General features: G+C 36.1%; 1 protein-coding gene and 1 long non-coding RNA gene across 3 annotated transcripts; one reads left to right on the top strand and one right to left on the bottom strand.

The window, feature by feature from the left end:
- Positions 1-1,125: 1,125 nt before the first annotated feature.
- Positions 1,126-3,002, top strand: LOC113534952 (uncharacterized). The gene is made up of 2 exons (XR_008301338.1): positions 1,126-1,863; positions 2,068-3,002. It is a non-coding gene; the product is annotated as an uncharacterized LOC113534952 (long non-coding RNA).
- Positions 3,003-6,523: 3,521 nt separating this feature from the next.
- On the bottom strand, positions 6,524-11,508 carry tnni1b (troponin I type 1b (skeletal, slow)). Of its 2 annotated transcripts, none has more exons than XM_026930147.3 (6): positions 11,342-11,508; positions 11,051-11,182; positions 10,842-10,931; positions 10,582-10,758; positions 10,336-10,444; positions 6,524-7,016 (listed from the first exon to the last, which is right to left on the bottom strand). In XM_026930147.3, the coding sequence occupies exons 1-5, from the start codon at positions 11,348-11,350 to the stop codon at positions 10,340-10,342; spliced, it is 513 nt and encodes a 170-aa protein (XP_026785948.2). In that variant the 5' UTR covers positions 11,351-11,508; the 3' UTR covers positions 6,524-7,016; positions 10,336-10,339. The 2 variants fall into 2 exon arrangements, with proteins under 2 accessions (XP_026785948.2, XP_026785939.2); XM_026930138.3 differs by having other exon boundaries at positions 6,524-7,019; positions 11,342-11,487.
- Between the last annotated feature and the right edge of the window lie 4,711 nt (positions 11,509-16,219).

Here is a 16,219-nt window from a genome sequence, read left to right on the forward strand (position 1 = left end):
GAGTTGAATTCAACAATTAAAGACTTCTTTGACTCTAAGCTAGGATCAGTAACTGGGAAAATTCTATCAATTGATCCATACTGTTTCAAGAAGTCTAATATTTCCTCATCGGCTTCTGTTTCGGTTATGCCACAAATTAAAATAGCATTTGGGACTTTCACGCACTCCTTCTCTACAACCTCCATTTCAAATTTACGTGTTTTTCCTTTCACGTCACTGTTTCTACAACAGTTTAAAACAGCTAGCTCTCTCAAAACAAGGAACTTTAAACAACGTTTGTAAATGTATGTGGTTTCCTTCACCTCCTGGCTGGGCTCGCCACTATTTATGTAACCCCCGTCAGTGCAAATTAGGAGCTTACACACAAAAATTTAAATGATTATTTATGGGAATACCATAGACCCAATTTACCTCAATCAGAAGACGCAAGGATTCGCAGGAGGCAAGGAGACACACACACACAGATACGGTTTCAGTGCACTTATTTATATTTATACCTATTTATAGGTAAGAAAGGTATTTGAATTTTAACAGAAAAATTGTGTCAATAACACTGTATGGATAGGAAAGGAAACAGAGCAAAAGAAAATGTAAACTGGAAAACATATAAATCAACCCCAAATTGTCATATGCCCAATTAAATTACACAAATGAATTAAAATGAAATCTTTAAATACCAGAAATTCCTTCCTCCGAAATGAACTTAAAATTTATGTCTCGAATGTTATGCTAGGCTCGATCCCAATTTCTTTTATATTTGATCTTATATCAATATTAACTAAATTTTAGCACCTTAGAGTCCTATTTATATACACAACCCAAATATACATATACTCAAGTCCAACAAATGCAAAGCAATAGACCCAAACATCAGCGGTTAAATGGAACCGCATACACAAATTGGCACCCTAAAGAATTATACACAAATTGAATGTGTATCAGCAACTCTTGAAATGCACAATCCAGTGTCAGTCCAAATAATAACAAATGATATTTCTTTCCTTGGTTCCTTATAATGAATAGCCCAGTACTCAAAAATATAATGGATACTTCAAACCTCCAGAAGTCCGGCGAAACCTTGCTAGAGGTGATGAAAAAAATGCAGAAGTCCACTGGGAAAAAAAACAAAGAGGGGTAAGTGTCTCTCGTCATCTCACAGGTGGCTCGCCATCTTTACACGATGCACATGTGAAGCGTTCACATCAATACACTCTACGAATAGGGAGGTCCGTAATCTAGATTTCTAGAATGACAAAACTGGCCGATTCCCTTGTGTATTAATGCTATTTCTTATTCCCTTTCAAGTTTCAGCGGATGACGCAATGATGGCCTACTCCGCTGGATTCCAGCGCGATGCGACACGGATCAACAGGATAAAGGTAAGTTCTTTTGAAAACTACTAAGAAATTTTGTTTCTCAACAAAATAACTTACACTGCTTGTTCCTCGCAAGTGTATTTCCTGATAAAATCAAATAAATCAAGAGTTCTGCGCAGCTCTTAGCTCACGCTTCTCTTCTCGTGCTCTCTCCATCGCCTTCGCGCGCTTCGGGGCGGAGTCAGCTTTTCCTAATTACACTCAATTGGCTGCTCACCTGCACAGCAGACCAAGAGCTCGGTATGAAATAGTTTGACTGCAGTTTTTTTCTTATTGCCTTATATTGTAAATAAATCATATTTAACATGAGATATTTTATATTTCATCTTTTATCTGAACATTTTCTTTACATGCCTTATATTTTTTCTTTAGTCTAACTGCATTCATAAACTGACTCAAACTACAAATGTTTTTGAGCCTGGGTTACACCATCTTCACAGAAGTGTGTCAGCATGATGGCCTTCCCGAAGTTCAGTTCACTTCCCGGGTATGGCAAGCCTTTTGTTCTCTTCTGAACATCAATGTCATTCTGTCTTCAGGGTATCACTTACAATCTAGTGGTCAAGCCAAATGTCTAAAATTGTGAGGTTCCTAAGGATCTACTGCTCCAACAACCAATATAGATTCAAGTGGCCTGTCCCCTGGGCCGAGTATGCTCAAAGCCTCACTTAACTTAACCGCTCATCCACAGGTCTCACTCCATTTCAGAAGATTACCAACCTCTGCTTTTCCCCTGGTCTGGGGAACCCTCCAACTTCCCAACAATCAGCGACTGGATAAGGTGCAAACAGACCTGGGAATCTGCACATGTCCATTTTCAATGAACCATTCATCAACAGAAGAATCAGGCAGACAGATGTCACCACCCACACATGCCACGACAACCTGGTCAGCTGGTCTGGTTGTCTAAGCAGGACCTGAAATTGAAACTCTGATCACAGAAGCTAAGTCCTCATTTTATTGGTCCTTTCAAAATGGTTAAACAAGTCAGTGTAGTAGCATATAAGCTAGAGTTACTACCACCTTACTATAGAATAACTCCAAAATTCTGTGTCTACTGCTAAAACAACCAGCTTGTTGACTCCATGCAGCAGGGAAATATACTCTGTCTGGCAGACTGGTAGTGCAAAGTCCCTGAAGAAAGATCCTGGGTCCCAGAAGGGACATCCTTGACTCTTCAATTATAGAAGATTTCCACAAAGAACACCCAGACAGCCCTGCTGGTTTGGCTTTGGGACCCACTCATAAAGGGGGTCCTGTAACTTCACTCAGGGACATTCGGGGACATCCCCTGAATTTTGAACACTCTTCCTCTATTGTCAATATCATTTCCTGCTTGTAAAGTATATAACTCACATTGAAACGGCCTGGTGCGAAGTCTTGTCAATTGATATTTCGTGTGAGCTCTGATCCGTGTTATCTTTGAATTCTATTTCGCGTATGATCTCTGGTTCTATTCCTGGTTTTCTTATGCTTTAGATTAGCCAGGATTCTGGTTAATACCTTGCCTTTGTTGCCTTGCCTGTTTATTGCAAATTGTATTTGCCCCTGGGATTTGGTTATTGGACTATTTTGGATTTGATTCTGGATTTTGACGACTGTACTAATAAACTGCTTGAACATAGATCCCGCTGAATCCTGAGTGTTAGAGAAGGGAAATAATGGATGCATTAATGGAGGTATGAACCACCCACATCTATAGATAATTGGTGCACTGATGGATTTTATGTGCATTAAACTGTGTTTTTATGAAACATCTTAAGAAGCAAGGGAATAAGGTAGACTGAAAAATATAGAAAGTTACTTTGGCCTACTACTTATTGTGCAGAGATTTTTACTTAGTGTAGTGTGTTCATATAATTTTAGAGATTGCTGTTGATGTTAAGTTTCTTTAAAATCCTGTGTTATGCTGTTACTACAAGAAATTAATGCTAAAAATATTTCTTACTTTCAGTGGTGTGCTTTATAGTAGTTACTAAGTAATCTGCTCATACTGAATTTTAGAAAAGACTGGTTATGAATTTAGAAAATACTGATACGCCGAAGATGAATTAGGAAACAGCCGCTGTGGTGAATAATGGGCAATATGTCTTGTAAAAAGTAAGTAGCCTACTCTGTCATGTCATAAAGCTGTCAGTTCATTTGTCAAAAGTGTTTTCTTCTCCCTCTGGCTGTTTAGACAACTGTAACCAGACCCCACCTCAACTGCTAAACTATTGTATGACTGCATGGCTGCTATGTCCTATAGTTACAAAAGTGGTCTGAATTGAACCACAGTAAAGACACACAAAGGTTTGGGAAAAGCAGCAACTGAAGAATAAAGTACAAGTAGTAGGCCATACAATCTTAAGAATAAATGAAATGATTGAATAGTTATTCTGTTTTTCCATCTGGGGAAACCCTTAAACTCTACAACAGAGGATTTTCTTTTTGCAAATAGTTTGTTTAGATTGTTAGAATCATTAACTATACAAAGATCCCTTATGGAGATATTATTATCTTGTGAATATGTCATGTTTAATTGATGATCTTTTAAATTGCTTTTTAGCTTTTTTTAAGATATACAAAATACTGAAAAGGTACAATATGCTGAAAGGTTAGCCATCAAGAAAAGCACAATAATTGTAGGCTACATGTAAAGTAGGAGGAATGGCATTTGGTGATATCTCTGCTCTAAGACACTTACTAAACATGGTCATTAAACTGGCCAGTTGCATCAGGTGTCTTCAAAAAGGAAAATCAGGAAACTGCACTCCACTCAACTATATAAATTATTGTATGTTGTATATAGACAAATTAAAATGCTTTAATACAATGTAAAACATGCTACCAAAAGGTTATTTTAATTCTACTATAATTAAATTTCCTTTGGACTTATTATTGCATTTATTCTTGTATATATTTCATCCTGAAAATGTTTAACATTAGTATTTTCCAAGAATTTTAAAATGTGTTTCATATTACTTTTTCTACTATTACTCATAATAATAATAATAATAATAATAATAATAGCTACCGGATACCCACAGCAAAGACTTATTATATTTACGTAGATTCATTGTCTGTAAAATAATGTAGATGTGCTGGCCTATAGTGGACATATACTAAACTCTGAATTTTGAACTGTAAACTTTTGGTACTGTATATAGGCTCAGCCCATTTTCAAATTAATGTAAGTGTACTTGAGGAAGGCATTGCTCAGAGCAATAAGAAAACAAATTTGTATTTTAAGAAATCCTTTCTTCTCAATTTTTGTTTTGTTTTGTTTTTAGCATAGTGTTGAACTGTTCCCACAATTTCCACAAAGGTCACAAACTATATTTAAACTGTTGCATTAGCAAATAATAATAAATAATAAATATAAATAATAATAATAAAGCACCTGTAAACCACTATTCCTGTTAGAATCAGATGGGTGAAGGATTGGTAACAACAACAACAACAATAATAATAATAATAATAATAATTTAAAGTGCACTAAATGAGAAGCATGACAAATTCTTGTTTTGAAAGATTCAAAATTCCCATCCTCTGATTTTTCAAATTATTCAGTGAGCTAATTGCAACACCTTTCAAACAACTATTATTTGTTTAATTGTGACAAGGGTGTGTCTTCTGTATTTCATCAGATTGTTTACTGTGACTGTTTGTCCACAGTGCCACCTAGCATCACACTGTAGAAACAGCATGTGAGCTGACCATTAGTCTCAGATTTAGCAGATCTGATCACTTGCTTTACATGTATATGTGTACTTATAAACACTATAAACAGTATGTCTAGGCCAGTGGCGGTAACTTGATAATGTCCCAGCCTAATCTCTTTGCTTATATATACATAACTGTACAGTGCAAGCACAGGGCTATAGTTAATACATTCATCTTCAGTAACCATTGTTATACAGGACAGGGTGGGAATACACCATTGCAACACAACATGCATGTAGACATTCACAATTAGGGGCAGGTTAGAGTAGCCAATCCACCTACCAGAATGTCTTTGGAAGGTGGGAGGAAAGCAGAGAACCCTGTACAGACAGTAACCCAAGCTCAGGATCAAACCTGGGACCCTGGAGCTGTGAAAGAGCAACCCTACCCACTGCACCACAATGCTGTATGGGCTACAGTGTATTCATCCAGCTTTAGTAACCGTTTTGTCCTGGTCAGGATTCCTGATGTGGGCTATAGTTTAAAATGCAAATTATTTTTCGGTTTGAATAAGTAATGTCCCAACCCAGTAGACATAATTTACCACCACTACGCATATCTGAAAACGCAACATTCTGTAAAATATAAGGATCATATACTATGGATGGATGACAGCAAACAAACTGGCCAAAATCCTGGTGAGATAAATAACATGAAATTTGAGAGTCTTATTTAATATATGTCATTTTTCCAATATTTTCTTAAATGACTTTTACCCAGTGAGGCAGAACAGAAATGTCTTTCCAAATTAAAATGTCCCTGTCCAATACTTAATGCCTGACATTTATTCTCCAAATCAACCAAAAATTCTCAAAAAAAAAAAAAAAAAATTGAAAATCGTATTCCATAATGACTTCACACATCAGGGATTTTGATCCAATTCTTTACAGATATAATCTTATCTAGTGTCAGGGCGAGAACTCTTGGCTCTATTCTGTGAGTGTCGTTTTTGTAGCATGCTTTGGATGTGATGTTTAATTGAGAATAAGCCAGTTTATTGTGTGCAGTATGTTAAGCATTTCCCAGAATGTTTGAATGGCATAATGCCTAATGTGTAGGGCCTTTTCCTGATAGCAATGTTCTTTTAATGTAATGTGAATTGTGTTACCTATTTTCTTGGCTTTATGTATCTGCTGATGTTATTTTAAAGGTTATGGTCATAAATATATGCATATCACAACCATGGGGCAATTTTGAAATGAGGTATGAATGAGTTGTGAGCTGCTTCATTATTCCTCACTTGCCAGATGCTACAGTATGAAGGAAACAATAGAGCTTTTATTCAGTCTATAAAATAAGCTCTTCTTAGATTATAGGGTTTTTAGGGCCTCAACAACACTTTCAATCATGATTTTCAACTTGATTGTTAAACACATGACTAAGGGGGTTATTTTTCTAGAAGGGCAGAATGCACACACAACAAGAAAAACACAAGAAGAATGTTTATAGAAACGAAATAGAATTTATTGAGAAGGTCAGTATCAAACAAAACTGTGTCTATGGGCTGAGTCCAGTGTTGTGGTTGTGGTCATCTCTGACTGAATCGGATTTTTTTTTTTTTTTACTTGAATTACTTATTATATTTTGGTGGACATGTACTTCTGCCAAACCTTAGAGAAGGTTGTCAAGTCACTTTAGACTGGACAGGCTAAGAGATTTGGCGATGAGGCATAGCAATGACCATTAAGAGAAGTTTCTGACACCGGCATAAACTGACACATAATCTGATATAATATACTGTATGTTACTTAGGTATTGGGAATACATATACAACAATTATATGTATATAGACAATTTACTGTATATGTAATATAGGTTATAGGCAGTATGCCAACAATAACCGATAATGGAGATATAGATATTAATGTAATATTTGACTTGAATTGATTAAGCAGAAGTCAGCATTGCCTCTTCACTCTCAGTTGATCCCACGTCCTGCTAAAAGAATAAAATGTGTAAATTATTATATATGGAAGCCCCAAAACAACAAAAGTCATTAATAGGCTTTCTAATAAGTCAGAAATATCACTGAATAGAAAAACCTATTCTAAATATAATTAAGAAACAAAAAACACATTTAATACTTCCCCGAAGTGTCAAATAGTCAGTAAAATAAATGAATAATAACTTTATTTTACTCCTTTATTTATCACGTACAGTCCCTTGTTATTTTTCACCTTCTCACTTTTTCTATTTCATTGACTCCAGCACATTTTTAGTCAGTTACTCATGCAACATTTCGAACTTCTTTGCTCCTTATATGATAATCAGGGGGCATGTCCAAACCTATCTATGTGTTAAACTGGCCCAGGTATTTTGGATCTGATATGCTTGATGCAGACTAAAAGCAATCGAAAGTGTCTATGTCGACCAGACTATCCGTCCAAGCTACTGCTGATTAGGATTGAATTTTACAGCTTCAAGATTATACCATGATCTCCTCAATGTCGTCATTATTTAAAGACAAGATATTAAATATTTTCAGCCTGATTCAGAATGTTATGCCCCGATAAAAGTTTGCCTCTCTATTTCATCCTGCAATAATTTATTCCTTTAAAATACATTTCAGACTGACATTGACATTTTTCCCTTGCTATCAGAGTGTGAATTATATAATGTTTATTTAATCTAATGCCAATTAACCCAGATGATACACACATTACAAAGCACATATTATAATCAGGAGCAGCTATTTCTTTAAATTTATATAAATCCTTTATTTTTTAAAAACATATATATAAACTTTATATTACTTTTAAGAAATAGGTGTTAACTGAGTTTTATACTAATTTGGGGGACAAAAAACATACTTGGATCTTGTTAAATATTCATTTCATTATTTGTAGTGATTCTTATATATTTATAGTCAATTCATTAGTGATTTTCATTGATTCTTTAATGTGGTTTATGGTGGATACTTTGTTTTCACCTTTGACATTTTTATATGAAGAGCACTATGAAATTTTGAACTCATCTATGGGCTATTGCAGTACCTGGGTTGCATATTGGGTGTGTTATTCTGTCTCTTTTACCCCCTGTGTGTTGCCTCTCTCCTTGTCTGCCTTCCCTTGTGCACATGCCTGTTATATATGTTCGGTAGGTAGCTGCCTTTTATATATTGTTGGAGTAAGTTGTTTAATAATTCCATCTCTTTTCCGTGAGTCAGATCATTTTGCTCTCAGCTCACCAATAAGAGCCAAGTCATTTGACTCCCAAATGGAGTTGTGATGTATTCACAAATAAATGTACTTCTTGTACACTTCTGCTTGTACTTGTAATTATTGCTGTTTTCGTGAGTTTTTATTATACCTTCGAATTAACAAAATAATATTACCTTACATTTTAGAACCTCATATTTATAATAGGTCTATATTATGTTTACACTTTATTACATAATCAGCTATGGCCTCGGTTTTATAACCTTATTAAAGTTTTAAAACCCTCTTTATAAATATGCTATGTCTAGTGATCAACACAGTTTTATGTCTTATTGGAATATTAGGGAAAGGTGTAGTCATTCTTGAAAATTATTAATGATTGAAAATACAAATTCAACCAGAAATGGAAAACAAATACTGCATATACAAATACTATTATTTACAAACTATGGTTTAAATGGTTTAAATCTAAATTTTGAAATGAGCATAGGCTAAAACAGGCAATGTGTCGAACCATTTGCACAATTAGATTATTGTCTTTGCCATTAGTCTGCTGGTAATCAGCTTCATAGATAACACAGATAAAGGAAGATGCTGACTCTGCACTTATTTGTCCCTTAACCACACTGTAGGTGAAATCATGAGGTTAGCACTCAGTGATGTGCAGCCTCAGTTACGGGAACTCATTCATATCACTATCCTTGGACTGACCTTGGATTTGTTTGCACAACACTCACACCCCTACATTCCTGTCAATATACCTGTATTACCCTGTATTTATAAATACAGGGCGTCCCAAAAGTCTCTGTACGTAGGGGAAATTAACACCTTTTAGCAAAACGTTTTCCAAAATTTTTCATACTTAGATAATATTAGATTTTTTTCAGATAGCCTTTAAGAATGCCTTTAACAAAAGAAGAACATATTGAAATCATTCTCATGGCTGGATCAGGAAGCTGTCGCAAGGTTTCAGTGGGCTTTAACAAGTCCATGAACATCAACTGATGAAGGCACAACTGACATGGTGCTGGCATACATAGTCCCCTGTGTATGAAGACTTTTGGGACACCCCGTATTTATTATATATTTTAGCTATTTCACTGCAACTACCTAAGCCTGATGTTGCACAGCATTGTATTGCACATACAGCTGCACATATCTGCACTTTATTCCACATATAGTCCATACTTTTTCTGCCATCTACTGTATTTTTTTTATATCCTTTATATTATATTTTTATATTTTACTTTTTCTAGTAGTATGCAAGTCAGTTATGGTTTATGTAAATTCTGTTTTTATGTCACCGAACAGTCATAAAAAAGCATTTCACTGCCTGTCGTACTGTGTATGGATGTGTGTGAAATCTGAATTATAATAAATATATTACTCTAAACACTAAGCAAATATGCTTTTCAGAAAAAATGGAAAAATGAACAAAAAATGTTGGACCTGCACACTATGTTGTGATTGTTGTGAAAACAAAAGAGGTTGGTATAGTTTACAGTGCAAGATGGGAATTGTTTCATTTGGTCAGTCTATGGGTGGAAGAGGTGATAAATGTGTCTTTCTGACATCTGACATGACTGATAAAATATTAAAATATTTTTTAACTAATACAATTGTTTAGTTATTATTAAAGAACCACTCAAACCTTTGTCTTTCCTTTTTTGGGGGGGTGGGGGGGGGACGTTTGGAGACAAGGTCTTAATTACAGTTTCCAAATGTTTTTCCTTTCTATGTGGTTTTACATTTTACATGTACATACATTTTACCCTTATCCAGAGTGACTTACATTTATCTCATTTTTATAACACTGAGCAGTTGAGGGTTAAGGGCCTTACTCAAGGGCCCAGCAGTGGCACTTTGGCAGTGCAGAGATTTGAACTCATGACCTTCCGATCAGAGGTCCAATGTCTTTTCCACAGAGATACCACTGCTCCCATGAGGGTGTGTTCTAATTATGGGAGTGTTTTCATTAGGCTTTAGTGTGTTGCTGCTTTTATAGGTCTGCATCAGATTTGTACATTTGTATGATATTTCGCTCATAGTGCAATTATCTTGTGGTGTCTATTAGAAAAGGCTGATTGCTCACTCACTTGATCACTGCACAGGCCCCTTGGCAGCATCGAACATTTTCTTGCGGCCTTCCATTCCAGACATGGCCTCCACATTTTTCCTCCAGTCACTAACCTCTACTGTCTTTTCCTGCAGCACACACACACACACACACACACACACACACACACACACAAACACACACACACATCAGCTTGCCACGTTTAATTTTTATGCAATCTCTGTTTGAGGCAAGATGCACAGAAGTCCTTAGATCACTACCCCACCTTCTCTGTGTCCTCTTTCTTGACTGACTTGAGGTTTGCTCTCAGGTCTAATGACACCTTGTGTTTGGAGCCCAAGAGAGAGCGCAGGATAGCATCTGCTGACACTCTCACCCTTCTCAGATTGGGCCGCTTAAACTTCCCTCTCAAGTCTAAGACCTTAATGTTTAGATCTTTTATCTGCATGAAAGATTTATAGTAAGGATCAAGCAATTATTTTGTGCTCACTTTCTCTTAAAACATGCATGAATAAGAGTTTTAACCTCTCTGGTGTTATGCAGCACTTTTGCTTCAATATCGTAGCGCTCCTCATCCACCACGTCTATCTTGGCATGGAGCTCTTGACACAGTTCCTGTCAGCGGTGGGCAAAAATGCAACACACTCTCCTTAGTTTTAAAATGCATGCTTCAGGAATTTAAATCCAGTTTAATGCATGATCTTGTGTGTATGTGAGTGTGTGCACAGGCATACCTGGAGCTCTGCAAAAGACATTCCACCAGTCTGTAGAGGAGGGGCTTTCTCTGCCAGATACCGCTGCTTCTCCTCCTCCTTATCCATCATCTCCTGCTCCACCATCTCTTTAGCTTTAGCAACCATCAGGCTCTGCACCCATACACATACAGAGACAACACAGTAGAGGCCATGCTGTTCATGTTGAATGAGTCATGGTAAGTGATTTAATACATATCTATTCATCTCTACATTACTATTCTTTTAACACTTCATAGTCATGTTTCTCTGTGGTCTAATGCACATACATACCTTTAGCATTAGTTTACGTGAGGCTGAAATCTTGGACTTTTTCTAGTGGATATTAAACAAAAGCATATTGTTTGGTAAATCCAAATCTCAGAGCTGGTTCAATCAAATCAGTTCAAGAATATTTGCAAGAATACTGCACTATGTGTTTAGCATGTCACATTAACACAACCAAAGTGAGGAAATGGGTGGAAAAAGCAAACATGATGGTCATGAACATTTTCCCTTTCCATATACAAAAAAATCCTGAACTCAGAAAAGCTTAAATAAATGGGTTACAGTATTATTTTTTTTTTTCAATACTATTTTGCTATATTTTCCTTAAAGTAGGAAAACATTTCATTTCATTCCTACATTTCATTGCTTATTTAGAAACACTTATGTGTAAAAGTACCACAAATATCTATGTGTAGCACTGTAGTATTTACACAGCAATATAAGATGTACATATCACTTACCTCTGGCCTGCAAAGTGAAAAAAAAAATCATTAAATAGTGACTAATGTGAATGAAAAACATTTCCTTTTCCTTTTTTTCCCAATTAAACACTGGTCACAAATCAAATTTCTGCAATAGAAACTAAAATTCTACTAAAATACTATTACTGTTACATTTCAGTTTTTATTAAAATAGTCATTAAACTGTTACTGAAGCTCCTTGCAGACAATTCTGATTAAGAATAGATTTCATTTGCTGTGAGCGCAACCACAAGAAGATGGAAAGCAAACAGAAACACAACTCACTCAGGCATCTTTACAATGTGGATTCAACCTAGAGGACAAAAATAAAAGCTTTTGTCACTAAAGCTCAGCACCATGGGGAGAATTAAGTGCTTTAGCCATTGAGACTGATGGAGGAGCTCAGGTTTCTGTTGCCTGCGTTACTGAGGCAACGCAGCCTAACAAACCCCTTTTTAAAGTTTGTCTTGAATGTAAAATAATAATTTCTGATCTTTAACAAATCAGATTAGCACTTAGTGCACTCTTACAATTGCAAATTGTAAAATACTAAGTGAAAAACTATTCTGATTTATACTGGTATATTGAAATAACTGTTGAAGAGTAGTTTTGAATGTCAACACACTTCATTGGGAAAGTCTGTAACTTGAATTGAATTGATTGATTGTGAATTGATTATTAATTTTCAACCTAAAATTAGACACATATTTATGTAATACCAAAGTAATATCAAATATCTGATTATTAAAGATTTATGCTGTAATATACTTTGTGCTCAGTATGGACCTGTATAGTAATTAAATCACTTTGCTTTGCAACTGTGGGCCACTTGGATGTGATAACTTTGGCTACACACACACCCCCTAAAAAGAAAGTGTTGGCTGACACACAGTGTGTCGGGGGATAATGGCATGCCAGCTATTTCAGATAACAATCCGGCTTTCTCCTGCTTATTTCCACCAGTGCTGTGCCGTAAATAGACCTGCATCAGGCCTTTTAAAGAGCTCCATGGCTTCTGTGACTTTTACCGAAACATCCACTGTGACCAAATGGCACTAACACTAATTATATTGTGGTAAATAATCAATTTCGTGAATGTCAAATGATTTTTTTTAGTTTTATAAAAAAAAAAACCTGTGTGTGACTTAAAGTGATTGTACAGCTTTTTGCTATTTCCAGTAAAACTGGAAAATATTATTATTCTAATTTCAGCATTTTAAACATTAGGTATGTAACAATCAATAATTTGAAGTTTAATTATCACACCTTAAACTATTATGAGACAAGGCTTCTTGGTGTATCATAAAGCAGAGAAAAAAGACAATAAGTTGACAGCAAAAAATAAAACTTTAAGAATTATTCACAAGTTATTAATAATTTTTAAGGTTATTCATTTTTATAAAACAATTTTTTAAATAATCAGTTAAAGTAAAGGTATGCTCTTACCTCTAACACAGCGATGCAAGGAGGGATGCACCACAAAATGATGCTTAGGAACAATGTCTCCTTCTTTTAAGCCAACCTCTTATTGTTCTTGCCTTGCCTCTCACTGGGAGATATTAATAGAATCACACACACACACACACACACACACACACACACACACACACAGCTCTTATCCAGCACTTGTGCTTCTGACTTTTTTTTGCTTCTGGAGTTGGTCAACGATGACCAGCACCTACTCTATCACTCCGTTTGTGCATACAGTATCACTATCACTGTCTTTGTTTCAGTCCCAATTAACAACAATTTGCTCAAATCAGAGAAACAAGAACAAAACAGTATGTATATCAGCATAAAATTCACTATTATCTGTGGTACTGGTACTCTGTATAAGACTTTTTATTTTTACTTTGTATTTAAAAATGTTCCAATCACATCAATAAGCATGGTATTAGATATATGAAAATGAAACTAAAATAAAAAGTGGCATTCTACAGTATACTTTCGCCTTATATTTAGTGTTTTGACGTGAAATACATACAGTATGCTGAAAACTAAGCACTATTCCAGATACTTCTTACTGTAACTGAAGATCTTATTGGAACTATCTACATTTGTCTTATATATCTTTACAATAACGAGTGAGTGAATTACAATCAGAGTCTTTGGAAGATTTTGGGCTAATTTCCCATTGGATTTAACGATTATGGCTATGCTCATAGTTTAATGTTGTGGTAAAAGAAAACACAGTCTAACTGCACCACAAAAACTACAATGACTGGGTTTACAGGGATTGTAGTGGCATTGCAGGGGGTTCATAAGATTGATAGAAATATCGATGTCACATTAAATTAAATTTTTAAGCTACTTTTAAGCTACAATATGGCCAAAAGTATGGTGACACCTAACCATCACACCTATACATGCTCAGTGAACATCTCATTCAGAAACCATGGGCCTTAATATAGAGTTGTTCTTGACTTTTCTGCTGTAACAGCCTCCGCTCTTCTGGGAAGGCTTTCCACTAGAATTTGTAGTGTGGCTGTGGGGATTTGTGCCTATTGTGCCACAAGAGCATTATGGAGGTCAGGCACTGATGTCAGATGTCAGACCTGGTTCATAATTGGTGTTCCAGTTCATCCCAAAGGTGAGGTCAGGGCTCTGCACCCTTCAGCACCAACCTTGGCAAAACATGTCTTTATGGACCTCGCTTTATGCACAAGGGCACTGCCACACTGGAACAGGTATGGGCTAGACCCCATGGTTCCACTGAAGGGAAATCTTAATGCTACAGCATACAAAGAGATCCTAGACAATTGTGTGAGATCATTAGCTAAAAAAAAGGTTGAGAATCCTACATCTAGGAGTTTGGCACGGCTTCGTTTATCAAGTCTGTAGGGCCATGTGTTCCACAGAGAGGCTTAATGACTGTGCTATTAGAGATGTGCTTCATCTCAGTGTCTCCCCGTCCCAACCCTCTGTCCCGTAACACTGCCTTTGATTAAAATATTAACTGTAGACAGCTCAAATCTCTGTGTCTTGATGACAGGAATGTAATACTCTTCATACAACAGTGTGGCTAAACATAGTGCAGCATACCAGCTGATGCTGCCACTCGTGTCCGTGTGTATAATATGTGTTTGCTGGGAGACTTATGAATGTATAACTTTGATTGATGTCTATCACTGAACTTACCCTCTATCCCATAGGACACTACATATCTAGCATGCATATTTGTTTTTAGATTTATTTCTCTGTTGTCACAATACTTGGATATCCATGCCCTTGTTAACAAGCCTCTGTAGCAGCATGGTAAGAGTGGAGGTGTGTTTGGGCATTGTGTGTGAGCATTGTTTCTTCTATGATAAATGTACAAAAATGATCTAGCAGATTGTCAGTTCATATCACATCACCTTTGGCCACTGCACCGGGCCATTTATCGTGCAGGGAATGTGAGAGGGTAATGGAATATGATTTAGAAGCTCACATTGCTGTGGACTGTTGATCAGATATTAACAGTTCAAGAGACTTTACAATCGCTCTCAACTGTGTTAAACACCTGTTATGTTTACTGCCAAGGCTTTATCTATTGCTTGCTGTTGGCAACACGCCTTTTAGCCTAAACATTAGCCTGGATATTTTTTCTAATATATTTATGCTAATAAATCTTTTGTTAAAAAGGCTTATAACTGATTGCTGGAGTTTATTACAATACTATTAACAAATCTTGCATGTTTATGTGATATCTTTTTATAGAATGACACAGACATTCCTCATTAGTGCTTCCTGTAAATTGCAGGCCTCCAGACAGTCAGTTTGTGTGTATATGGATGTTGTATTAACATTCACACTGTGTCTTGTACCTGATCCAGTCAGCTAATTCTCCCTGGTAAATCCCAAATGGAAACAGTTGTGCTTTGGTGTGCCATTATTTCCAAAGGGTAAAATGCATTTATATTTAGCTTGAAGCCCCTCATTAGTCCAGCAAGGTCAACAGTTAATAGCCACTTATAATAAACAGAGTGCTAATCATTCTTTTGGGTTGTTGATAAGAGCAAACTTTAGATTTCCAAATGTTCAATCCCCTCCCCTTCCACCCCCCACCCCTAATCAAATGTTAGATAGATTTTTGTTTGTCATTAACAAAAATAACTTAAAGTAATGAAGCACTTTTCAGAAAAGAAAGTTATAGAGGCTGTCTGGCACCTGTAGAGACAGACATAAATGAAAGCCAAAATCTGCATTAAAAATCTCCTTATAAAACTGTGTGACAGTGTAACTCAGAAAACTAATACCACACCAAATATTGATTTGATTTAGTTTTATATAAGCCTTTATGCCTTTATATGCCAGCAACAAGTGTCATGAACAAGTACCCATAAGGACCCCCTCTAGTGGCAAAGCACTCTCCACTTTTTTCCACACAAAACACTGTGACTGTTTTCTCTTTCTAGAAAAGACAAATCTGCTATTGATGTAC

Source organism: Pangasianodon hypophthalmus, chromosome 2, assembly GCF_027358585.1.
Source record: "Pangasianodon hypophthalmus isolate fPanHyp1 chromosome 2, fPanHyp1.pri, whole genome shotgun sequence".
NCBI lineage: Eukaryota > Metazoa > Chordata > Actinopteri > Siluriformes > Pangasiidae > Pangasianodon > Pangasianodon hypophthalmus.

Bases quoted from the DNA above. Each gene is read 5' to 3' on its own strand.
- tnni1b (XM_026930147.3), bottom strand. The intron at 10,932-11,050 runs GTATGCCTGTGC...CACCGCTGACAG, and splicing joins TGTCTTTTGCAGAGCTCCAG to GAACTGTGTCAAGAGCTCCA. The intron at 10,759-10,841 runs GTTAAAACTCTT...TCTTTCATGCAG, and splicing joins TGCTGCATAACACCAGAGAG to ATAAAAGATCTAAACATTAA.